General features: G+C 37.5%; 1 protein-coding gene across 4 annotated transcripts in view; it reads left to right on the top strand.

Moving 5' to 3' along the window:
* LOC126475464 (sodium/hydrogen exchanger 7) overlaps window positions 1–26,783 on the top strand; it is a 172,482-nt gene that overhangs the window by 78,271 nt on the left and 67,428 nt on the right. The window contains exon 15 of one of the 4 annotated variants that reach the window (XR_007586737.1): window positions 22,636–22,753. The exons of 2 other annotated variants lie outside the window; for them this stretch is intronic. Coding sequence is in view for 1 of the 2 variants with exons in the window: in XM_050103376.1 (XP_049959333.1) it covers window positions 22,636–22,680 (45 nt within the window). In the remaining variant the exon portion in view is untranslated. Of the gene's footprint in view, window positions 1–22,635; window positions 23,852–26,783 lie in introns of those variants that run through there. One more of the 4 variants, XM_050103376.1, reaches the window with a different exon arrangement.

Genomic DNA, 26,783 nt, shown 5'->3' with positions numbered 1-26,783 from the left:
GTGGATCATGATTTCGGGGCCCAAACATTGTGGAAAAGAGACTTATATTGTTGAAGAGGGGCAGGGATTTTGTTGACCACTCAAACACCTCATTATGAAATTGTACGGGTGTAAAAAAGAACTGGCAAGGTTTAACTGCTGTCAGGTATCGTAGCAAGATCTTGGGACATTAAAAGCGGTTGTTGTGAAATACTGTGTGCACAGACTTTTTATTGATGGACTTTAATACTCAACCTCATAGAGAATGGGTGGTTGATGTTTTCTTGGAAACAGAAGATATTACACGCATGATGTGGTCTGCTTGCTCTCCCTATTTAAATCCCATGGAGCATGTCTGTGATGCACTGGGGAGACAAGTTGTATCACGTCAGCATCCACCAATCACTCTGAGAGTTGTGAGCAGCTCTGCTAGAAGAATGGGTGTTATTGCCTCAGTATAAGGTTGATGACATCATTCATAACATGCCCCATCTTTGTCAGAGCTGTATTGTTGCTAGAGGTGGTCACACTCCATACTGAGCGCATTAATCAGTGGTCAGAATGTGTGTGCAAATCCATAAGTTACAAAAAATTAAGAACATTTTTGTTTACCATTATGCATGTTGCAGTTGTTTACATTCTGTATTCTTTACATTGTTTCTGCTTTATCATCACTTCTTTACACTATTTTGTGGCAAAAGAAACATAACCTTACAAAATACCCATTTGTTGCTTTAATTTTGGATACCGTTGTAGAAGCGAAAGTTGTTGTACGAAATTCAGAACTGTTGGCGGCCTGTTAACCTTTTTTTTCTGTTACTTCTGTGTTCCGAGTATTATCAAAAAAACTTTGGTCTAATTGCTGTACATTTATGAGTTGTTGAAGACGTAAATAATAAAGCTATACATATCACACTATCACACACACACACACACACACACACACACACACACACACACACACACCTCATATTCAATACAAGCTTGTATAAAGCCCAGACAATAAATGACCTTACATCACATATATGTTCAGTACATTACATAGTGCTGTTGTATTTGACACATATAATGTGTTAACTATAAGGTGGCCAATGCTCAAGGGTTTTGGAGAACAGAAGAAGCCTTGCCCTTACAGAGACCACGGCAGGTTTAGAAGTGCAAGGAGAACAAGCTCCATCTGCCTCCTGCAGTGCAGGCACTTTAACACATGATGTGCATAGGTAAAAATTGCTTGAATGTTGTTTGTATTCAAAACTGAAATCATCTTGCGTATTGACATGTTTAATAAAGATCGTAATGCAACATTACATACATTTATCAAAATCAAATGAAACAGTATGAAATAGTGAAGTACAACACAGTAGCACAGCAGGTAACAGTGGCTACAGTACTATCAGCTAGGTAACATTGGCTGCAGCCAAAAATGAATGAGCACAAACAGAAACCTTTAGACTTCTACAGACTCAGGGCTAGGGAGCTGTTTGGCCAACTTACTGTTAACATACTGTGCAGAAATCTCTCTTCTTAAACATATATATCCCTTATTGCTAACTGGGGAAAGAAGGAAGAATTTCAGTGCACCAACATATATTTTTGTTTCATTATTTTAGCCATGACATGACAGAAAACTAAATTGTCACGGGTTCGAAATGGGGAATAAAATCTTAAGATCTAGTTCTGGACTAATGCAAGTAAAGAAACTTGGCAGTCTACAAGAAAGATAGATAGTGGCTTTCATGTAGCCAATTTTATCTTTCAGTATACCATGCAATATATTTCAAGATATTTAAATAGTAATGATGCAAATATTTTATCGTGTCCCCAAAAATTTATTTCTTTAAGTTAGAGAAAATAACTGTGAAAAACTACTGCAATTTTATCCACCAAAAAATTATTTATTGCTGTTTGATTTTGCTACACAAATAGACTGAAAAATGTGTTCTTGTACTCTTTCATAACCTTTTCTCACTTGCTGATCAGTGAAATGCCCTTTAACTCCTAGAGAACGTGAACTAACATCCTGAAGATGTTCGGGCTCACATGCAGTTCCTCTTTGTTGAAATGTCTTGGCTCAAACTTGTGTAGGGGCTGAACCTCATGTGTCACATTACACGCCCTAAATTACACACTTGTGACCCTTTGGTTAAATTGTCTGGCTGATGGCAAGTTTGCAAAATACAAAGTTGATGTAAAATGTAACATCAGTAATAATAATACCAGGAACTAAATTAACAACCCATAAATGATGTAGACCACAACAGTTGCTATTTGGTTAGGATAGTGTTTATTCAGAAAGCAAACTAATAGTGAAAGTGGTCGTATTTAGAGTTACTGTTACACTCGAGCGCATATCCATTTGACACAGTTCAATCATTCACAATCTCATCGCGAAATACAAGTTATCTACACAAGAAGCTAAGAGTACACACAAGGCGCACGGCTGCTCACCACTCAGAGACTAAGTCCCTCGATACTGCACAATGCAAAATTTTCTAAGTTGTTTCACTTCCTAGCTGCCTAGAGACAAACTGTCCACTTTCGCATCTCAATCTGAACTGTACCCTTTGGTGTCTCTAGCTGAACTGTCCACTTTCACATCTGCCTCAGCACTGTCCCTCTGCCCATCCCCAACCGCATTTCCCACATGCGGAACATACTCGCTCAACTGACTAGTGCAGTTCCCTTTCCTGAACCTGTCCATCTGATTACAGCTTATTCTACATTATTTTACATTTTAACACATTTAAATAATCAAAGCTTGACCACTTTCACATCCTATATCCATTACATAATAAATGTTAAATTCTTTTACTTAAAGTTAATACAGTTTCCTTCTTAGCTTTGAATGCCACAGCCAGTAGCCTTGCACCAATGTGCTTTCTGATAAATAAATAAAGAACAAAAGTAACTATTATGCACTAATCTTTACAACAAATATTCTATTACCTAAAGATTCAATAAGGCGTTATGTTGTCATCATTCAGTGTGTTTTGTGTGGAGAAAATGATGATCTGATGCTTAACTGTAAATACTAATAATTCAAATTTACTATATCTTTAAAAAAAAAATAAAGTTACAGAGGTGATATTTACAGGGTTTGTCATTGTAATGATGTGCTTCTGTATGAAATGTCAATTGTCAAGATTGACCGAAGTGTTCAGATTTTAGCATTCAGGTCTTTATTACAAAACTTGTTAATGTCACTTTAACAGTAAATCATAAACACTTATATATATGATCAATATTCAAGTTTTATTGGGATCACCATGAAAATTTATGGAGGATATCAGAGTAAAATTACTGTGGCTTGATTCCCTGCATTACTATGGAATTAAATAGTTTTCATAAATGTTTCCCTTTATGGCCAATCTTAGGTCTGCCATATTTAACACTGCTATGTATCCTTGGCCACAAATGGCTTCTACTGTGTTTCCCTATGATGTAGGTTCTCATCTGTCTCACTCACACACTACAGCACTTAGGCCTCAATAGACAATAGACACCCGTGAGTTTCCCCATCCCGTGGTGAATCTGTGTCCTTTGTGGCACATGATCCTGAGCAACATGGTTCATTTCACAATTCCTGTAGGCTGACTTTCGGCCATATATTTAAATTAGAGTGAAATGCTCGTTAACTCACAAGAACCAAAATCATTCACATCTCTGTTGATTAATCTGCTTATGATTTCACCCATTAATTACACTGATAGTTTAGCTCTTACGTAAAGCAGTTTCATTTTCAGTATCAAATTAGTGTGTTAAATGTATACAGTGTTTATCAGTAGTGATTCCCACACAAAAATTTCCAAATGGGGTCATTGTACTGTTTTGATGAATTTTGTTGTATTATTCATATTATTCAGTTTCTTTCAGCACATTATGCCATCTGGCAGTACTTTACTTCCAATGTAACAGCAGTTTCATTGTATCATGTCCATAAAATTCTGTTTATAAACCAAAACCAGCTCCAGTTTGCTGATTTAAAACCTTAACAGTGCAGAATTGTGAGTTGTGATTTATTCATCTTGTAGCATACATTTACAATCCATTTGGTTTGTGTACAGGTGACATGTCAGAAATTTACATTACAGTTACAATAATTTTTACATTAATATAAATAATATAATACTTAAATGATATTTCTGTGAACATTTAAATATACTTAGTGGGACATATAACAAGTTGTATCAGTCACAAATTACCAATTTGTTCTGCATGAATTCACCCACCAGATAATAGCATTTCAGTACCTGTGCCTCATTTAACTTTCTTTTAAGTGGGCCTAACTTCATCTGCATTACATTGTTCCCTTTACTTTTAACTTATTATAAATGTTCTTTCCTGTGTACTGAGCTGCCGGGGCATGTGGATGGATATACTGCAGTTTATAGCTGTGGGTGGGCAACAGAAACTTTTCTTTGTTTCTTGTGTTCTAAATTTCTGTTTGGTATTCAGAAAGATAATAATCTCATAAATATAAAGGGACAGGAGAGTTAATGTTGAAGTTTTCCGAACAATAGACGAAATGGTACTTCGATATGCAGTACACCTATTCTGAATGTTCCCCCCCCCTGTATGTTTAGTCACTACATTACATTAGCAGACTACTTATTCCCTCCCCCCCCCCCCCCTCCCCAAACCCTGCCCCTCCCAAAAAAAAAAAAAAAAAATTTACCACCACATATAATAATAGTTCCAAGTTAACTTGTACACGCTACTTTCAGTGTTTTGAAGTCAGTTGCTGTTGATGTGTGCTTCTTGAATACAAAGGTGCTCAATTTACACTCATATTCACAAAAAAACAGAACACCTTGAATGACTATAGATACGACATTGATATTCACAGGACATGTACATTAGTATGCTCTGAAGAAATGATTAATATAAGAACCACGTCAGCATGCGGTTTTGAGGTCAACATCGATATCGCAGCCCCATACCACCTACCAATGCAATGTGCCTGCGGCCCTTGTTGCCGCTATAAACCGAAGGTAATCGATCAGTGTGACTTGAGCAGACGGACAGAATGCCTCGCAGATGTATGCATGGACCATAGTGTCAGATCAGTGGGTTTGAAAGAGGGCTTATTATTGACTTGAGAGAATGTGATGCATCCATCCGGGAAATCACTACTCATGTGGGACAAAATGCAAAGGGTGTGTGCAGAATGGTTCACAGAAAACCGTACAACATGACAAGATAGATCAGGTTGCACCACCCATGCCATCTGCCTGGAGAGGATTGACACCTCATCAGACTGGCATTGCAGGACAGATCTACAGCCTCCTCAGCTCTGGCACAACAGTGGAGCAGAGTAACACATCATACACTATCAGGGGTGATAGTCGGTCACCTTTTGCTATCACATGGATTACATGCATGCCACCCACTTCTCTGCCTTCCTTTGAAAAATGTACAGAAACATGCTAGACGGCAGTGTTGTATAGAATGAAGTCACTGGGGACAGTAATGGCATCAGATAGTGTTTCCAGATGAATCCAGGTTCTGTTTGTTTGAAAACAATGTTCGCACTTTTGTTCGCCACAGACATGGGGAGCAGCATCTCAGTGACTGCATTCACACAGGACATGTAGCGCCAGCTCAAGGCATTATAGTGCGAGGTGCTGTTGGGTACAACCACAAATCACAGTTAGTGCATGTCCAGTGCACTATGCCCAGTGTAACCTTTGTGAATGACATCCAGCGACCCATAGCCACACACTTTCTGCACTACTTCCCAGATGCCATTTTTCAGCGGCACTAACACGACCACATGATGCTGCATGAATACATGCCTTCTTGGTGTCACAGGATGTCAACCTTTTGTCCTGACCAGCCAGATCACCAGACTTGTTGCCAATCGAAATGTGTGGGATATGGTGAAACGATAGGTGCAGCACTGTGACCCAGTGCCATCTACTACAGATGAACTTTGGAACCAGGTGAATGCGGCTTGGATGGCTATACTGCGGGACACAATTTGCTCCTTATACCTGTTGATGCTGTCACGCATGGAAAAAATCATCAGGGGCCCGTGGCAGACCTTGTGCCTATTAGGCAGCAGGACACATACTGAACCCTAATCAGTTCTGCAGAACCTACTAATGTGCATATCCTGTGAATATGAATGTCCTATCTCTCGTCACTCAAGGTGTTTTGTTTTTTTCTGAACATGAGTGCCTTAACTAGCTATCAATGTGTGCCCTCCAGGTCAAATTTTCATTCAGATTTAAACCTAAGAGCCTTGTGGGACACCTTGAGATATTATTGTCCATTCAGAATAATAATTTTCCCCTTTTGAAGTAAAGTTACCTTTTAGATTTTTTTTTTTCATAAATAGGATTCCAGCCATTTTAGGGCACTGCCCCCAGCGCTGTATTAGTCAAGTTTGTAAATAAAGATGGTTTGCAGAATCAAAAGCATTTGTGAGGTCGTAGAAGATCCCTGTCACCTTTCTCTGGTCTAACAGTATTATTTGCTCAGCAGAACTGCATCCATGGGATTTTTACATTGTTGAAAACTAAACTAATTATTTAGAATAGTATTTTGTAATGAAATTTTGGATTTTGTTAAGAGGAACTTTCAGATATTTTAGATATAACTGGGAAAATTGAGATAGGGTGATAATGTCCCATTACATCTCTCAATTCATTCTTGAAAATGGTTTTAACTTCAGTGTGCTTCAGTACCTCTGGGAAGCTGCCCTCTTCAAAATACTAAATATTTGAGTTTGTGGGTGTGCAGTTATGTTGTCTACTGCTCTAATAACTTTAGGGGGTTTTCCATCCCAATCTGTTTGAATGCCAAGATCGCATTTTCTACATCATTCACTGGAACTTTTGAAAAAATTTTAAGATGTTGAGGATTTACATCAGACTGTACGACATTTTTAAAGAATTCATTGAAGCACTCTGGTATTTGGCTTGGTCTTAACAATAGTGTTTCCTTCAGAAAACTTTTCGAAATTTCTTGGTAACAGACTTTAACACCTAATTCAGATTTAATAACTGATCCGCACAGCATTTGTCTTACTTTTATGATTTAAAATTATCCTGTTTCTGCCAGTAGTTTTGCTGCCTAGACAACTCTCCGATATATAATTTTATGAAGAACATAGTCAATTAAATAAGTATTTCTCTGTGGAGCTGCCTTTCCTTACACTGGAAATTTTTATGCCTTGGGGTGACCTGCTTTGTCGCATGATTTACCAGGTTCTAGATGGAAACGTTTCATTAAAGACATCTAGAAAACTATTAAGAATTTTCATTGGCAAAGTTCCTTTCCATTTAGGTTTTCATACTTCAAATGTTTTCCTACGGCAACCGTAATTGCTTACACTTGTGATATCAGTGCTAAAATCTGCACTATTCCTTTTTTTTTCTCCACAAAAATCTTCTAGCGTACTTGGAAGCTTCGGTTAAATAGTTAATATAATTTTGCTATCTTGAAATGTCAGATTATATTTAAAATTATAACTGTCCTCAGTAAACCAATGCTCATTCAGACAAATAACTCTAATATTTGCACATTCTTACAGCTTTCCAATTTATCTAGCTTACAGCTTTGTTGTTTAAAGTATCAGTACTCAAACCACATATATTCCAGTGCATAACACGTATTTATTCTGACTTCTTTTTATAGGTTTTAGCATATTTCGTTCCAAGTAATTGTTTTTGTGTTACTTATTGCAACACATTTTATCATCCTCATCACTTCGTAAGTTTGCCTAATGTTTTATAACTTGGCAAGTATATGTCAGCTTATTGCTAAATATTTTTGGACCTAAACTATGCAAGTAGAAGCCATCTTTAGCAAAGACACTTAGCTCTTAGAAAATTTTCGGGGCCAGTGAATACCTCTGCAGAATTTTATCATTGTCTCAAGCAAGTAAAACTTTGACGGTGTGAGATTGATATAATAATCAGTCTCAAGATTTGTCCGATGCAGCTCTACGTGCAAATCTACCTTTTACACAGCTTTTCGTATCTGCATAACTACTACACTCTACACCTGTTACAGCCTGCTTACTGTGATCAAACCTTGGTCTCACTCTACAATTTTTACACCCCACACTCCCATATATTCCCAAACTGATGATTATTTGGTGCTTCAGGATGTCTATTGTCAATTTGTGCCTTCTTTTAACCATACCACAAACCTCTTTTCTTCCCTTTTTGATTCAATATCCCATTGGTTACCTGATATGACCTTATCTTCTGCGTTCTTTTGTAGCACCATTGTTCTAAAGGTTCTCTCTTTTTGTCTGTCCTGTGTATTGCCCACACTTCATCTCCGTATAATGTTACGCTTGTATTTGGTATGCTGATGAGTCGTTTATGGGAAGTATACATTTCTGGTTCATCTGATGTACTGCTTTGTAGGTACTGACTATGATCTGTTGTACATAAGTATAATTCATACATTTTTCTTTTTTCTATCTTTGTACATTATTCGTGAAGTCCAGTCACTGTAATGTGACCACAGCCTATGTGTGACGGCAACATGCGATAATCACTCACGTACAGACAGTGACAGTGCTAGCAGTGAAGAGTATATCAAGCATATTGGGAAATGTGGAAAATAGTGCAGCCATTGTTTTATCACAGAAACAGTGTGATTTATCTGACATCCAAAAGGGCTTGATCGTTAACTTCTGGGGCAAGGGTAGCATTTCCAAAATGGCTATGTTTGTAAACTGTTCATGTGCTGCTGTGGTTAAAGTATACCACGTGTTGCAAAATGGTGCTATTCAGTACAGGTGCCAAGGCAACTGTGGTGCACCACAGCCCATAGTTGACAGGGCTGAAAGAAAAGACAGCTGCAGAGATGTGTACAGGCAAATAGACATGCAATTCTTGAGTAACTGACTCAAATGACTGTCCAGATGAACCAACGGGCTACCAATAGTCTCTCCACAATGTCCATTCAGCGAATGTTCATGCATATTAGCCTCCATAGCAAGTGCCTGTTTCATACACCCATGCTGAATGCTATTCATCAACGATGGAGGCTGGAATTGCACAACACTACTGCAACTCGACATGCACTGAACGGCGACAGGTGGCCTTTTCAGATAAATTGTATTTTCTGCTCAATCGGACAGATGGCCATTGATGTGTAAGGTGTGAAACATCTGAAAGCTAAGGGGTCCAGGCCATAGGAGGCAGTGTAATGCTCTGGGAATGTTTTTGTGTCATTCTCTAGGTGATCTTGTCATTGTGGAAGGCATAGTGGACCAACACATGAGTGCATCTACCATAGGGGACTATATTCACCCTAATTTAGTTTGTGGTTCCTTGGCACAATGGCATCTGCCAATAGGACAGTGCGTCATGTCCCACAGCTCACAGTGTATGTGCATGGTTTGGAGAGCACCAAGATAAGGTTTAAACCCAGTTGGGAGCTTGTGTGACCACCTTGATTGGGCTGTTTGCACCACTGATCTTCAACCAAGAAACCTAGTACAGTTGGCCAAGGCACTTGAGTCAGCATGGCTCTACATCCCTTCCAGAATCTCGTTGACTCTTTTGTTGCACACTGTGCAGCGGTCTGCACTGCTTTTGACAGGTGGTGACATTAATGTGACTGGACAGTGTTTGTGTGTTTTTCTGTTTAATGTTGTTTAGTATTCCAGTGACGATTGTTATAAAAACTGAAACTTGCAAAGATTAAAGTTGTTTGTGTATAGCTGATAGCTTTAAAAATGCATTTCTTCAAATACTTACCTATATAAAGTACAGATTTTGATCCCTGTATTTTATCACTGATAACTTTAGAATTTCAAAGTGCAACTTCTTCCATTGCTTACAGTATTCCCTTTGATGTCTTGTGTAATGACCCACAGACAGATTACCACCCATGTACAACAATGACACTCTAATTTCATATATTACAGCATTTGTCAGTGTACTTCTTTTCTTGTTGTAGTCCACTTTTGGGTCAAAATACATTGTTTACTGTTGTTCCAGTAAGTAGATTCCATCTTAGAAAATGTCTGCAAAATAACCATCCATGACTGCCATAATGTCACTCATGATACGTTATGAACATAAATTTCTTGGGGTGTGGTATACTAGAAAGTCGTAGAATGTCAATTCTGGTGGAAATGGGTGATGATCTGATGTTTCCCACTTCATTACTCACAATTGTGACAAAGTACCTTCCTTTCTTGTTTCAAGTCCAGTCTTCTTCTCAGATATTTTCCAACTAGTTGATTCAAAGGAATTGTGTAATATGTAACAGTCATTTGTTTCCCATTTTTAAGGTGATCGATTTTAAAAACACTCTTTTATGTTCCAGAAATCAGTGGGCATAATTTTATTGGTATGTGAAAATATATTTTGTATATCTGTTTCTCTCCCCCCCCCCCCCCTTTCCATGGTCCACATGTGTGCTTTCCTTGTTTAAATGAAAGGTCTCCTGCTGTAATTATTTTGCTTATCATCCATATATTAAATCCCACCAAATATTAAAGCCGGTTGGATTGTTTTAAAAACAGTCCAACAAGCTTTACTGGTGAATTCATTTTCTCATGTACTTTTGATGACAGAGCGTATACGCTCCGGGACAACTGGCAAATTTGGGAAAAACTGGGGAATATTCCACCAAATATTAAAGCCAGTTGGACTGTTTTTAAAACAGTCCAACAAGCTTTACTGTTGAATTCATTTTCTCATTTACTTTTGATGACAAAGTGTATACACTCTGGGACAAATGGCAAATTTGGAAAAAATCTGGGCATGTTTTAGAATTCCGGGAATTTTTCATTGTTTTAGTCTTCAGTTAAATTTTTGTAATTTTGACAGGTAAGAACTGATAAATAGCAAAATGTGTCAAAGGCTTCAGGAGAAAGACTATGGAATACTTCATAACAATAAACTGGTGCCAATGAACGTGATATCACAACCATTTGCATTAAGTAAGTTCACTTGAGCAGCTGCCATGCGCAGTTGACTTGCGTATGGCCATGGCCAGCACGTTTTCCCGCTTCCAGCTACTTGGAATGTGGCTGTTAGCTGTATCAGCAGTAGTAACAAGCAACTATATGCTACCCGGCAAATTTTTTCTGGCGCACCCAAAATGCCATATTTGTTAGTCTCCACGTGAGCTGTTTTTACGTTTAGTGATTTTGTTGTTTCCTCCTCATTTACAGTTCTCATGTCAATGATAGGAAAACGGATTTCTGTGGCTAAGAGCTGTCAAGTGAATTAAAATACATTCACGTAATTACCAAAGGCTAAAATATGTTGTTAGTCTCAGTTTTCTGATTTAATTTTATTCCCACGTTTTTAGCAATAGAACATTAATCATCTTGCAGAACAAAAAAGTTATTTTTGTTGGTTTGCTAAATAAAGGTGGCTTTATTTATCTTTTCGGCAGAGGCACAAAATGTTTCATTAAACCTATTGGTTAGTTTCAACCATTCACTGAATTTCAAGTGCACATTTTCATGTTTTGGCTCGTATGGCATTACACGATAATAAAGAACCAACATAATACAGTACTGGTACTCCAAGAAAATTTGCATCCCAAAAACCACACTGAGAAGCTTAATGTCAGGTTGGGCCTACTCCATTGTCAGTATGGACATATGAATGTGCACTTTAAGCTGAATTATACCTTTTAATATGGTTTACGAAATTCCAAAGCTCAGCATCCTCTGATGTTCTGTTTCTTTTATGACATCATGTAAGATCTCTTAATAATACGAGGTATGTCCACAGAGTAAGTTCTGTTTGGTTATATAAAACAAACATGTACAGATACAGAAAAAATATCTTTTGTAAAAAATCTACAACTGTTAAACTACTTTTCTACATACCTTCTGACATTTTGTAGGCACTTGCCATAGTGTGGTACAAGTTTTTGTATGCCTTCTTCATAGAAGGTTGCTGCCTGTGTATTCAACCATGTGGTAACATGTTCTTTCAGCTCATCATCATTATTGAAGTGTTGACCACCAAGGACAGATTTTAGGTGTAAGAAGAGATGAAAGTCACTAGGAGCAAGGTCCGGGCTGTGTGGATGGTGATCAAACGCGTCCCAGTGAAATTCCCGTAAGAGCTGTTTGGTCACATTCGTCGTGTGAGGTCGGGCATTACCGTGGAAAAAAAAAAACACCACCTTGTGACAGTAATCCTTGGTGCTTGTTCTCTATTGCGAGGCACAATTTCTTAACCCTTTGACTGCTGAAGGCACGCCACCTGCGTTGCATGCCTGTCTCTTCGAGCCACTGCTAGGACCAGATCGGCCCGCACTGCTCAACCCGCCCTATGCTGAATATTTCTCAACTGAATACGACTCGTGCAGATACAGTTTGAATTTTTGGCAACTTTGAGCTGTAATATCTCGGGCAATAGTTTTTATAAAGAAATCAAATTTAGCCATCTTGTACAACTTTATGCATTCACTTAAGAGTAACAATGAAAAGAATTTTATGAACCATATTGAGCCAGAAAATTGTAGGTAAATCAGCCAAAACAATAGACACCCAAAAAAATTTTGAAATTTGGCTTCTTGCATCTCCTGAACTAATGCTATGATGAACGTGAAACTTAGTGTGTAGTAACCTAACAAAACAAGGTTCTTAAATATAAAGTTTCATTTCCATAGAACTTTTCAGTACTGAATGAATTAAGCACAAAATTGAAGATTCTGTAAAAACATCAAAAATGCGGTATTTTTGTTCCGATTTTACTAAAAATACTATGCTCCATAAAACATACCAAGCTGGAAAACTGGAATGAAAGTTGGGAGCGAAAATCAGGACTGAAAACAATGTAAACTTCGGGTTAGCATATCTAGTAGTGTGAACACATGATGAAAATGAAATTTAGAGTGCAATAGATTGACTGCACTATGATAAAGAATAAAAATTTTTATTCCCCTATTATTTTCCAATAATGTACAAATTAGTAGAAAAGATGTTGATTTTTATGAGAAGGTGAAAGCAGGGTGTATTCGATAATCCTTTTTCAAATACAGTTTTCTATTAATGCTTCAAAGCCAGTCTCACTCGAACAACAAATTTTAAGCCCCCACCTTCCCCAGAACAATGAGTTTAATTTTCAATATCGGCTAACAACAGAGGCAAAGTAGCAAGAAAAATCGCACTGAGAAAAGAGTTTTAACTTTGGCATGTTGTTTCTCATTGATCAAAGGCATTTAAATCAGTTATGGAAAACATGTTTTGTACAAGTAGACCAAGTGTGATCTACATTTGTACTACTAAGGATAAAAGAATATAACTGTCCATGTTACATGTTAATAATTTAAATATATCGTATGCAGATTAACATATGGGTTTTGCTATACTGGCGCAATGTACTCGGCGTAATTACATTTGTCACAGTACAGATATTGCGCCATCTCAATCATCTTAGATTTAGTTCCCAATGATAAGTAATGCTTCCTTGTATGATAAGTCTCAAAGCAGGGTGCAACATATAATGGAATGTTGCAAGTTTGGCATTGGTATCTAGTTTCCCAGCGCACTTACTGTTTCATGCAAACCACGCATCTGCACATTAGCGTACTTTTCTGTGAATGTTCACTCACGATAACAGCCAGAAAATGTCTCTCTGTGAATTGCAGAGGATTCTCTTCATTGTAGCGCCTTCCCCTACCAGCTTATCTCCGTTCTGTAGCATATTTTTTTGCAATCTCCCTTACTCTGTGAGAGCCATTTTTCGCCCTGTTACTGACTGGTGGAGAGCATGGGCATTCAGAATGCACAAATCCAGAATGTGAAAAAAATATTTCTTATACCATTTCACAGTATTAAGCACTGATCCCGCTGAGCTCAGTAATACATCACTGCGGTCAACCTCGCCTGTACTCAAATTGTAATCTTCAATACATTGTGGTTTCTTTATTTTTTTGCCAGTACTTCTGACAGTCTACTCTTTTTCAACCATTTGTGTCGTGTGACTTGTGGTCAACATGTACACCTCTTCTCTTATCGCACCACTTGATAGCAAGGACCTTGTCAGTGGACCTAAACTCAGTTTCTCCTTATTTTAATTTCTTCTGCAGTTTTGGCATGTTGTGTCTGTTCTTACAAACAGCTGTTCCATGGTTGTGAAGCCAGAGGAACAGGTCCGTGCTGGAGTACCAGTTATCGACATATAGAATATGACCTTGTTCCAAATATGGTCCATAGATTGCCACTATGTCACCACTTCTTCCCAGATTGTGGAATCCAATTTCTGTTGTTGCACCTGTATATAGAATAAAATCTATAATTGTGGTGTACAGACGGTAGCAGAGCCAGGATGGGGAAGGTGTAGGCACATTTATTTGGTCCAAGTCTTGTTGACACACATTTATTATTTAACAATAATTGGTTATACATCCAAGTTAATACAATTAACAGTTTAAAAGGAAATTTTGGCAATAAATTAAAAAAAAAAATTCTCTAGATCAACATCCAGCCCCAATCTGAAACATTACATAAAGGTACTGTTAGTAAAGGGTATATTATATCGTACAGTAGTGCAACATGTACAAATATTAACAATTACACCAGAAAAATATTGAACTTGTGATTTGTACTATATGTAAATCAAACCTTAAAAAAATCCGATATGGCAAGAGTGCAACAAATTCCCTACTGCCTGCTTAAAAAAAAAATGTGGCAATGATAATCAGTTTTTTTTAAACCTCCTGATTTCACATAAGCTTATGTAAACCCTACACAAATGTCACTTATTTTTCTCTCGTGTGACATCAGCTCACCTGTCGTGACAAATACACAAAATTTCTAAATTATTTTATATCAGTTAAGTAAGCTGCAAGACAGAAATAACATTAAGAACTGGTGACATGAGTAAACATTGTCAAGTTTTCAATTTCACAACTGTTGTGTTATCTAGCAAATTTTCATTTAAATACTTGTCCCCACGTGTTCCAAAATCAATTCAGTCAGTCTCGAGAAGAAACACAACTTAATACACAAATATGGCAATGTCAAGAAATAGATGGGTTGATCCCAAGCAATATTAGTAGAATTAAGAAATTTGCAATTTAAATGCACCGATTTTAACAAAGTCTAATGTAATAATAATTTGGACAGAACCATAAAATGATCGATGATAGAGGATACCGTGCCATACACTATGAAACAAATTAAGAATTATTCACAGTAGACACCTGGCACATGATGATATTCTCTGAAGTATTTCAAACCACAAAATGTTGGCCGCAAGTACCAACCACATAACAAAGTAATGATCATTAAATATAATAAAAGTATATGAAAATTTCAGCCTTAGCCAAGTGACGAGAACCACACCAATGCAGTTTCCTGTTACACTCGAGTGCTAGGCCCAACAAACAACAGCTGGTCATGGAGAACCACACTAAGCAAGTGAGCATTTCGTCCTCCCCACACGCTCGCAAACAGCCATACTCATCCCAGTCCTTAATTGGCAGGCACCTGTTGACTCTCCACTGCTTCCGTCCTGTCCCATCTCCCGACCGAGCCATCCTCCAAAACTCTTGCTTCGACCAGCGCTCAGCAATCACGCCCCCTATCGCTGCAGCGAAAACAAGTGAAATAATCTCGCGGGTAAAGCAAATGAACTGAGACGTGACAAGGCTCAATAATGTACCCACTCTGACAGTCACACAGTACAAATGTCTTTATTCCAAATCTACTTCGCTTGGTTGGAATAAATTGCTCAAAAGATAATCGTCCTTTGAACAGCAAGAGACTTTCATCTATACAAAGCTTGTGATGTGGGCAAAATGAATTACGAAACATCTTATGAACATTGTCAACAATCTTCCAAATTTTAAATAGACTGTCACCTCCTGTACTTGCAGAGTTATCATTGAAGTGTAACATTCTCAGAAGTAGACAAAAACGGCCTCAGGACATAATTTCACTGAAAACTGGTGTGTTCAAAAGTGTGTCTCTGGACCAATAATCACTTAATTTTAACTTCTTAACTTGCACCATTAGAAGGCAAACAGCAACAAAACAATACATTTCCTCGAATCCAGTTTCTTTTCACTTTGACAGTCGAGAATTCACAGATTCTGTAGTATTTTCTCTGGTGTAAACGTAAAAACGATTTGTTCCATCTGCAATAAATTGCAACAGTTCTTGAGACATAAATATCACAAAAAATGAAAGAATGCTTGGGTCGGTATCTAACTGATATTCGTGTGCTGAACTCGAGTCATCGAAGTAATGGTTTAACGGCTGGAAATCAGTTTATTTCCAGTCAACTGTGTCAATTATGCGTGCTCTTTTCTGAACCGTTTCACTGTCGCTCTCTGGTTTCTCGGATTCAGAGGAACTGCTGACTGTAATTCTTGCTCTCCCCTCTGATGTAAAGGGCTGAGGACTACAGCTTCGAGATTACGTTGAAGACTCATCACTGTTAGCAATGTCAGATAATTCACACACACTGTCGCTCTTAGTGACCATATCCAGGATTTCTTTATCTGTGAAACCATGACGACATGACATTTCTCATGTAGAAAACAAGAAAACTGACAAAAATACAGGAATCTAAGTCGAATTCTGCAAAGAGCAAACACGGCAACAAAGATATATGCACTCTCAAACTACACAGTCAGACCACTGAACAGCCACAAGAAGAACAGGGTGGAAAGACAGCTCTGCGTGTATACATGTCCGTAGCGCTCTGGTAGCTGTGACTCAATGCGCCTAAACTCGTCCCTAACGATGGGAAGGCCATGTTATATGTATAACGTCAGGCGCACCAGGGGAATGGCGAGTTAACATGTCCACAGCAGTCAAAGGCGTAATGGTCTCACAGTAACCATGTGCATTAACTGTTTGGCCTCGTGGGAAGAAATCAATCAGCAAAATGCCTTTTCTGTCCCAAAAAATGGTGCACATGATTTTCAAGGTGTCAAGATTTGCTGAGGCTTAACCTTCGTTGGGGATGAATTGTGCCCCCATTCCATTGATTGCCTTTCCCCCCCCCCCCCCCCCCTCCCCCCCTCCAGAGATGTCGTACAATACCCAAGTTTCATCCCCCGTGACTATCCAAGAAAGAAAACCAGTGCCTTCTTCATTGTAGCATGTCAAAACTGAAGTGCACTGCCCATCCATTGTTTTTTGTGCTGTTCAACAAGAATTTTGGGTACCCAACGTGACCAAAGTTTTCGAAATTTCAGTTTTTCAGTAACAATTTCATGAATTAGTGATTGTGAGATTTGCAGAACTTCCCTAGCAAGGGCACTAAGTGTAAACTTACGGTTTTGCTTAATCTTCTCTTCAATTGTGTGAACCAGTTCATCAGTATACACAGATGAGTGTCCACTTCATTCTTCATCGTGCACTGGATCACATCCTTCATTGAACAGTGTGACCCATCTTCTAACCATTGAATCACTCATAGCATTTTGTCTGTAAACCTTGCAGATTTGGTGATGAATTTCCTTTGGTTTAACTTTCTTTGCATTTAGAAAACGAATCACAGATCTGATTCCACACACAACGGCATTTTCAATTACGGCTGACATTATAAAGAAGCACTACAAAACACCCATCATCAGCAGTGATCTGAAAATGGCGTACATGTCTTCTCCTTGAGTCAGAGTAACTGCCGCGCATGCTCGGAACTGCGATCGTAGCGCTGCCGCGGGTAGAAACAGAAACGGAACTTACTTTGTAGACGACCCTTGTATATGGACAGACAGATGGGCTACGTCAGCTGCAATGAATTTCTTAAGTCATGGAGTGTTTGACTCTCATTTAAAACTTAGTACATTGAGGACCAGCCACTTAGAAGAATTTCGAGCTCAGAAGATCAGACATTAATGTAAATATTTAAAATTTTACTGGCACATTTGTGTGATGTATCTTAAAGGGTAACATACACAAAAAGATTCATATTACATGTGAAAGCTTAGCTTTTCTTGTAGCTACATTATGTATGTTAATTTAAACTGTTAACTTTTCCTACACACATAAAAAAAAGTTTTGCATCATCCTGGTTCCCAGAACTCCATGAGATAGACGTTGACTTTGGATATTGTATCACAGACACAGTCCCTTTGTCTGTTGAGAGATGTCACTAAACCTACCCAAAGACCTGAACAACCATGCATGAGCAGCACCTATTAGACAGAGGGGGTCCAACAGCAGATCAGTTCCAATCATTCCACCAGGAAGGAGATACACGGCTTGTATTGTCTGTAGTTCAACCATGCCTAGACAGTCAATACCGCGGTTCGATCGCATCCGCATTGTTACTCTGTGCCAGGAAGGGCTCTCAACAAGGGAAGTGCCCAGGTGTGAATCAAAGAATGTTGTTCAAACATGGAGGAGATACAGAGAGATAGGAACTGTTGACGACATGCCTCACTCAGGCCGCCCAAGGGTTACTACTGCAGTGGGTGACTGCTACCTATTATAGCTCAGAGGAAAGCTGACAGCAACACCACCATGTTGTATAATGCTTTTCGTGCAGCCACAGGATGTTGTTATACAACTCAAACTGTGCGCAATAGGCTGCATGATGCGCAACTTAACTCCCAAAGTCCATGGTGAGGTCCATCTTTGCAACCATGACATTATGCAGCACGGTACAGAGGGGCCCAATAACATACCGAGTGGACCACTCAGGATTGGTATCATGTTCTCTTCACTGATGAGTGTTGCATATGCCTTCAACCAAACAATCGTCGGAGATGTGTTTGGAGGCAACCCAGTCAGGCTCAATGCCTTAGACACATGCTCCAGTGATTGCAGCCAGACGGAGGTTCCCTGTTGTTTTGGTTTGGCATTATGTGGGGTCAACGTATGTCACTGGTGGTTATGGAAGGCGCCGTAGCAGCTGTACGATATGTGAAGACCATCCTCCGACCGATAGTGCAACCATATCGGCAGCATATTGGCGAGGCATTCATCTTCATGGATGACAATTTACGCCCCCATAGTCTCCATGTTCTGAATGAATTCCTTCAGGATAATGACATCGCCTGACTAGAGTGACCGGCATGTTCTCCAGACATGAACCCTGTCAAACATGTCTGGGATAGATTGAAAAGGGCTGTTTATGGACGATGTGACCCACCAACCACTCTGAGGGATCTACACCGAATCGCCGTTGAGGTGTGGCACAATCTGGACAAACAGTACCTTCATAAACTTGTGGATAGTATGCCACAACAAATGCAGGCATGAATCAATGCAAGAGGACATGCTAGAAGGTATTAGAGGTATCAGTGTGTACAGCAGTCTGGACCACCACCTCTGAAGGTCTCGCTGTATGGTGGTACGACATGCACTGTGTGCTTTTCATGACCAATAAAAAGAGCAGAAATGATGTTTATGTTAATCCCTATTCCAGTTTTCTGTACAGGTTCCTGAACTCTCGGAACTGAGGTGATGCAAAACTTTTTTTGATGTATGTATTTGTGTGTTGATGCTACGTAACAGTGATATTATTGGTGGCTGACTACATCACGTGTCCTATGCTCTGAATATTTGCTGTCATTGGCTGGTGGTATCATGTGACATGACCTATGATTGGCTTACAAAAGTGTGTTTCAATCTCGATTTCAATGCTTCAGAAACTAGCATGCTGTGTTTAATAGAATTTGACACTGTACTTTCGTAATACGAATACAAAAATATGCAGTGTAAATGTTGCTGCACATCAAAGATATTTCCAAAATCCCCCCCCCCCCCCAGCTCTGAGGAAAAGTATATTGTCATTTATCATGGAAAAATTGTGAATTTCACCATGGAAGAAATGCATTTTCACATGGGAAAAATTGTTTTTTTTTAACCAGGAAATCCAGAAAAATTTCAGGAATACCCCCCCCCCCCCCCCCCCCCCTCCGTTGTCCGCCAATGCACCATGGATGACCATTCCGCAAACATGGCATCAATCTTGCTTTGTGTAATACTTAACATGTTTGTTCCTTTAATACTGTGTGTTGTGGTCATCAGTCTGAGGAGTGGTTCAGTGCACCTCTCCAGATTAGTTTATCCCATGCAAATCTTCCCATGGCTGTGTAACCACTGTAAGTTGAATTAGTATACTGTATTCAAGCATTGGTCTCCTTGTACCCTATCTTACCAAATAACATTTTCCTTGGTGACTCGGTATGTGTCCTATTAATCTATTCCAACTTTTACTTAAGTTATGCTATAACTTTCTTTTCTCCTCAGTTCCATTCAGCATCACTTGTTTAGTTTTTGATGTATCCAGCTAATTTTCAACAGTCTTCTGTAGCACCAAATCTCAAAACCTCCCATTCTCTGCCTGTCTGTATTATGTATTGTCCACATATCACTTCCATATAATGTTACATTTGAGACAAATACTTTCAAATATGAATTCCTAGCTTGTAAATTTAAATTTGATATTACCATGTTTCTCTTTTCCAGAAAAACTTTTCTTGCAGTTTACAGTCTACATTTTATATACTGTTTATTTCTTTCACTGTGAGTTATTTTACTACCCAAATAAAAAAACTGCACTATTAATGTGTCATTTCCTAATCTAATTCCCTCTGCCATCTTATTTGACATCTGTATTCCATTAACGTAGTTTTATTTTTTTATTTTATTTTTTTCATAATCTTTTTCGATATACTGTCCAATACACCATCTGATCTTACAGTTAATTTGCCATCTCTGACAGATTACAGTGTTATTGTTGAAAAGTTTTTATAACTTCAGGATGAACATTTCTCCTTAGCTCCCTTTATCATTTGCTGTATGCACAGTTTGAATTACATGAGAGATAAGCTACAACCCTCCCTCATACTCTCTCCTCAACTGTTGTCCCTGCCTCCCCTCTCATTCCTTTGACTTAGAACTTCTATATGGTGTTCATACAAGCTGTAGGTAACATGTTGTGTCCTGTATCTTATGCCTGATAATATCAGAATTTGGAACTGTGTCCTCCAGTCATCAGCCTAAACCCAAGTTAAAAATTTCAATGGCAGTGGATTCCCTGTGACACTTGCATCTGTTTTAATACGTTCTCATTTTGTATCATCTATTAAAATTAAAATTGTCTGTTATTTTTATGCAAGGATTTTATTTCTCAAAGGGTCATAAATTTAACTGGTCTTGGGGTGGTCACCTTTTGTTGGTCCAATTTTTCAGTGCATGTCTTTGACAAGAAACAATCAGCTCAGGAATGCAAGCACAATTGTGCTGAACATTTGTAATTTAATCAAAACATAGTATCATTAAATTTAGGTCATTGTGTGATTGTAGCACCAAGTGAGGTGGCGCTGTGGTCAAACACTGGACTCACAATCAGAAGGACGGTGGTTCAACTCCTTCTCTGGTCATCCAGATTTACATTTTCCACAGTTCCTCAGAAAATGAAACAACCATTTTCCTTCCCTTATCTGAGCTAGTACTCCACTGTTTATAAGATGTTAAACATTACTGTTTCCTCCTCCCATCTTTTGTTTGATTCATCATACGTCTGAAAAAAAAAAATTATTTTATATTAAATACAAAGACATGTTTTGAACATTGAAGAACAGCGCTTTCATGATGCTAGATTTGCATGATGTATCTTAATTTACAAATGCTCAGTACATTTGCAACCCACGGGCTATTATCGTCCAACCAATATGTTACATAGTTCCAATAAAATTATTTAAACTATAGTTAGTTGTGTTACTGCTGAACATATTATGCACGTTACGGCAATTCTGTACCATAAATAGTCCCTCACAAAACAATTATTTCAGTGTAGTTTCTATCATCAACCAGTCTGTCCACTAATATTTATACATTCTATCATGTTTCATTCTTCTGGCTCGTGTCCTCCCCGGTCTTTTATTCTGGCAGTTTTGCCTAGATGGGTTAGTACTTGTAAAAGCACTGATGAAATTGGTGAAAAAGTGTAACCTCTGACATTTAGTTTGGATCTATGATTTTAGTTCGTAATATTTTCCAACATTAGAGAATTATGGATGGCTTTGTGGAATGTCTGTCAGTAGATAACTAGTTTGAGGACCATTTTGCTGCGGTTGTTAAATCCTTCATTAGACGTGATAAACTTTATCAATTTCACAATCTGCTTCAAGTATTTTAGGCCCAGTCCAGAAAACTGGGACACTTAGAAATGTTATTAGTTTAAAAGCAATCATGATTTCGAGTTGTAATGTCCACAAACAAAACAAATACACTCTTCTATATTAAAGAAGTGTTGTGAACAAGCTGATGGGTTAAGTCTCTTGTACTCCATTCCATGTATCAGATCTCATTATTTCTTGCAGAGTATTCTTTGTTTTGTTATAAATTAAATTTAATCTTGAGCTTTTAATATGTTTACATCATAGCATATTCCTACTTGTGTACAAATATTGGAAAATAGTGATTTATATAAATTTAATTTAAATACCACCAAACACATTGACACAGTTGTGCACGGATGCTGTAGTTACAAAGTTGATAGTTAGTACTTTTTAATTACCATAAATATTTGACCTGCTACAGATCTCATACTGGGTCACAATTTTTTTCAACCGCTTTTGTCAAACATCTTTAAACTGCATAGTATTTGCATTTGTGCACAGGCATGCCAAAATGAATTGCACTATTTTATAATAATTATTAGATTTTGCACTAATTACTTTAGCACATTTTTGAATGCTTTTATGTTGATTTTTGTTTGCTTTGCTTGTTTATTGCAGAACTTTTACGTATCTAGTCCACAACAAACTGGGAACCGCCTTTAATTGTGAAGTTTGAGAAGTTCTGTTGTGCTCTTATGCTGAAGCAGAAATGGGCTTTGTGATTCTGTTTTATAATGTAGGTGATCTTTAGCAGTTTCAAGTAAATTAATGTGTAGTTATTCTTTCTGTGTAAATAATACATCCTGTTGTTGAGAATATGTCGTGATATTTACAGAAGAATGTATATTTTGAAGAAGATACTTAAATTCTATATATGGAACAATGTGAAATTTCAGAAACATTCACAGTATTTTCAGAAAACATGTGTTCAGTATTAAACAGCAGGTATTGTTGGATAACTGTAGACTTGTAATGGCCAGAGGGAAAAGATCAGAGAGCAAATGTATCCCTGTTAAATTTTTGTTGTTAGGAATTCTCTTTAGTGTTCTTGTTCCACATTGGGAGCTTCATGGTGACAGGGAACTTTGTGAGAGAAAAGGCATTAAATTGCAAAATGGCCCAGGGAAACAGTATTATCAAGGCTGAAATTAGAATGCTATTTTATAATGCTTGTAATTCCATTCTCCACTGCCGTTAAACAGCTACACGAGCAGCAAGTATGTGTTCTTTTGATTGTTTATGAGTGGTAACAGGATTTTTAACAATTTTATATATGTTCCTTTCCTTTTTTGTCTCAGATTTTATAGAAAATGTTTGTATATTTATGTGTTTATTTATTTTGTTAATGTTTGTTTTTCACATACAAGGAAAATGGTGGCACAGATTGGTTTTAAAGACATGTTTGCATGTTTTTGTAAACACACACAGTAGTATTTTATTTTAGGAAAACATTGTTGTAATCATTGTTATTATTATTATTATTATTATGTTTAAATTGATATACACATTGTATTTCCTGTATGAGGTAATTAGTGCTGTGGATTGAACTTCTTTCTTCAGATGCGGGTAGAGATACAGTGAGCTGCTTCCATTTGTCCTCAAAATTTGTTTCCTTTTAAGCATGTGTAAATTTGTTATAGTTAATTGTTGTAATGATGAATTGGAGTTACTATGAAGAGATTACTTCATGTTTGAGATTATCTAATTTTCACACTGGAAAACTTCACTGTTTCTAGAACATATTATCTTTCATAGTGGCAATAATTCCCAACAATTCAAAAAGATTTTTCCATGACTGATATGTACAGAGAATAATACAGTGAAGTTTAACATATTTGCTTTGTGTTGAAAAATGAAAATCTGCGTCTCTTTTTCACTCCTGTGAATTGACAGGAATGTCCAAATTTTATTGTGAGTTATCCGTTGCTCCTGATAATCAAAATGGCATACATTAGGTATGCATTTCCTTAATTACAAAATTGTGTTGAGTTTTACCACATTTAAATTATATAATATCTTACAGATACAGCTGGCTCAGTAGGCATGGTAGTTTTATGAGATGATGATGCATGGTACTTGCATAAATTGCATAATTGTAAGCAATAAGTAATTATCTTTCACAACTCAGAGGTCTCATACACTGAATATTTTTTGGTCACTACTAAGTTTATCATTTACCATGCATTTGTTTACAGAATTCATATACTAACACAATCAATCACATTTTTTGAGTGATCATAACCACAATACTTTAATTTGACTGAATGTTGTATAATGCATGTCCATTTCATGGAATTATTCGCTATAAAAATTGTACATATTTCTGACAGTCAGTAAAAGAATATATGTTTCAGACTTTCATTGTTGCAATTTAGCGATCTTGGGAAAGGTAGCATTCCATTATATTGATATTCCAAATTTGTTTTTTGTGATTCTAGGAAATGCAACTTTGAAAATGTAGAGGCACATGTAGAATTTTGCACACACTAGGACAGAGGCATAACACATTATTAATTTTCTAATAGGGGGATATTTTTGGTATACCATTGACACAGTAAATCAGTGTTGTATTGTTCCCTCTTTTTTCATATAAAATTGATAAAGTTGAAGATATGGCTTGTTTGTCAGCATATTTATGAATTCCATGCCTTGCGGAATTCTGTACATGCATGTTTCTGATTGTGATCTATCAAGAAGCATCATAAGAGCTATTCACACTATTTTGACATAAATACTGTACATCCATTAAATAAGAAAGTAAAAAGAAATGTGTAATAGAACTGAAATCACAAAAGAATATCCATGCGGTTCAGTGAAACATTTTTGATAGATACGCAAATTAGACTCATGGTTGGCACTCTTAACATTTAGAATTTTTTAAATTGCTTATCAGGAAGAGGTAAATCAGAAAATGGAGAAAACAGAGTAAGACATACAAGTGTTGAAAGAAGAAGAAAAATTTTCTCTATCCCCTTGTTTAAATGCAAGGAACAACAGTTTTCTGCAAATTCTTTCCTGCTTCGTAGATCTGTTGATCCAGCATTTGGAAGGATATTTTTTCATTTGAAAGGATATTTTTTCATCTGATGCTTTCTTCCATTTCCCATATTTTCCTTTCTTTCAATGAATTAAAAAAAATGAATACTGTTTCTTTTTAACCCTTCAGTCACGAATTATTTTTTCCCGGAAAAAAAAAAAATCATGACTTTGCTATCCAGTCCTTCAAATTAAATTATTTTTCAGATGTATAAAATATTCCGAGCTGCCCCCCAACGTGGGATACAATGCATCCCTCAAATGAGGACATTGTGTTCAAGTAGGTGCAGTATTACGTCGAAAAGTCAAAGTATTTTATTTTATTTCACCAAAATACATAAATTACACAGAGCCTACTTAATGATTATATACATAAACTATGGTTTCACACTTGTGAAGAATGATAATCAAAGAAACATTTTTTTTCCTATCCAGACGTAAGTGAATGCTACAGTTTACACAATAAAATTTGGTTTTGCCTTTGCAACCTGGTTTCTTCACCTGTCCAAAGATTTTTTTGTCAGTGACCATTGGAAGGTGCCCAGTGTTGTCCACACAAACATCATCTTCTGGATGAACTTCCGCATTGGCTCTTTTTGAAGTACTTGGAGATGGCATTGGACTCTCATTAGTGGGACACCCCCTTTTCATGGCAGCTGGCTGATCTATTTTTGTTAGCACTTTGGCCACTCTTGCCATAAAGCAAAGCAAATCAGTGATCTTATTTTTAGGAACATATAATTCTGATATGTTTTTCTTGTACTCAAATCATGCATTTACACATGCAATATCAATCACATGAGCAAACTTGCGAAGCGTCCAGTTTCGCGATCCGATGAATGTGCAATAAACTGTGAAAAGAAAATCCATGTTGTCGACCCCTCCCGTATGTTGATTGTAAACTTGAATAATTTCTGGGCGGTCAATTTCAACATATTTCTTTTCGGTTTTATCGCATCTTTTACACACATCTTTGTGTCCAGTTCCCACAAAATTCAGTGTCGTTACCACTGGCTTACTGTTATACCATTTTGTTACTATAACTTCTCTATCTTCATTTAGTACCTCAACAGCGCATCTACCACAGTACTTCATGTCTTTGTCACTCGAAAATGGTGGGTTCTTGAAGCGATTTTGGCGCACCATACAGATTGCATACATATTCTTGTTTCTTAAGTACTGCACAGGAGACTGTAACTTGAGAAATAATTATCGAAAATGAGAAGCACATTTGCTTCATTGATTGTTTCTGCTAATTTCATCACTACTGATGCACCAAGACCAAAAATTTTTAACATTGCTGGATCAAGTTCTGTCATTGAGCCTAGATATATTACAAAATCAGATATTTGACAGCTTGTTCCATATAGTGCAAATATTTTTATTCCCCATAGTTTTTCAATTTGCCCTGCACATACTGGTTTACATTCAGTAATCCTTTGAAAGGCACCATTTGCTCGTTGACACTAACAAGGAAACCTCCCCATCGCACCCCCCTCAGATTTAGTTATAAGTTGGCACAGTGGATAGGCCTTGATAAACTGAACACAGATCAATTGAGAAAACATGAAGAAGTTGTGTGGAACTGTGAAAAAATAAGCAAAATATACAAACTGAGTAGTCCATGGGCGACATAAGCAACATAAAGGACAATGTGAGCTTAGGAGCGTCGTGGTAGCATGAGCAGCTACAGAACGAGAGGTCCTTGGTTCAAGTCTTCCCTCGACTGA

Source organism: Schistocerca serialis, chromosome 1 (genome assembly GCF_023864345.2).
Source record: "Schistocerca serialis cubense isolate TAMUIC-IGC-003099 chromosome 1, iqSchSeri2.2, whole genome shotgun sequence".
Taxonomy (NCBI): Eukaryota; Metazoa; Arthropoda; class Insecta; order Orthoptera; family Acrididae; genus Schistocerca; species Schistocerca serialis.
Note: the sequence above shows the minus strand (reverse complement) of the source record. Positions and strands in the feature narration are given on the sequence as shown.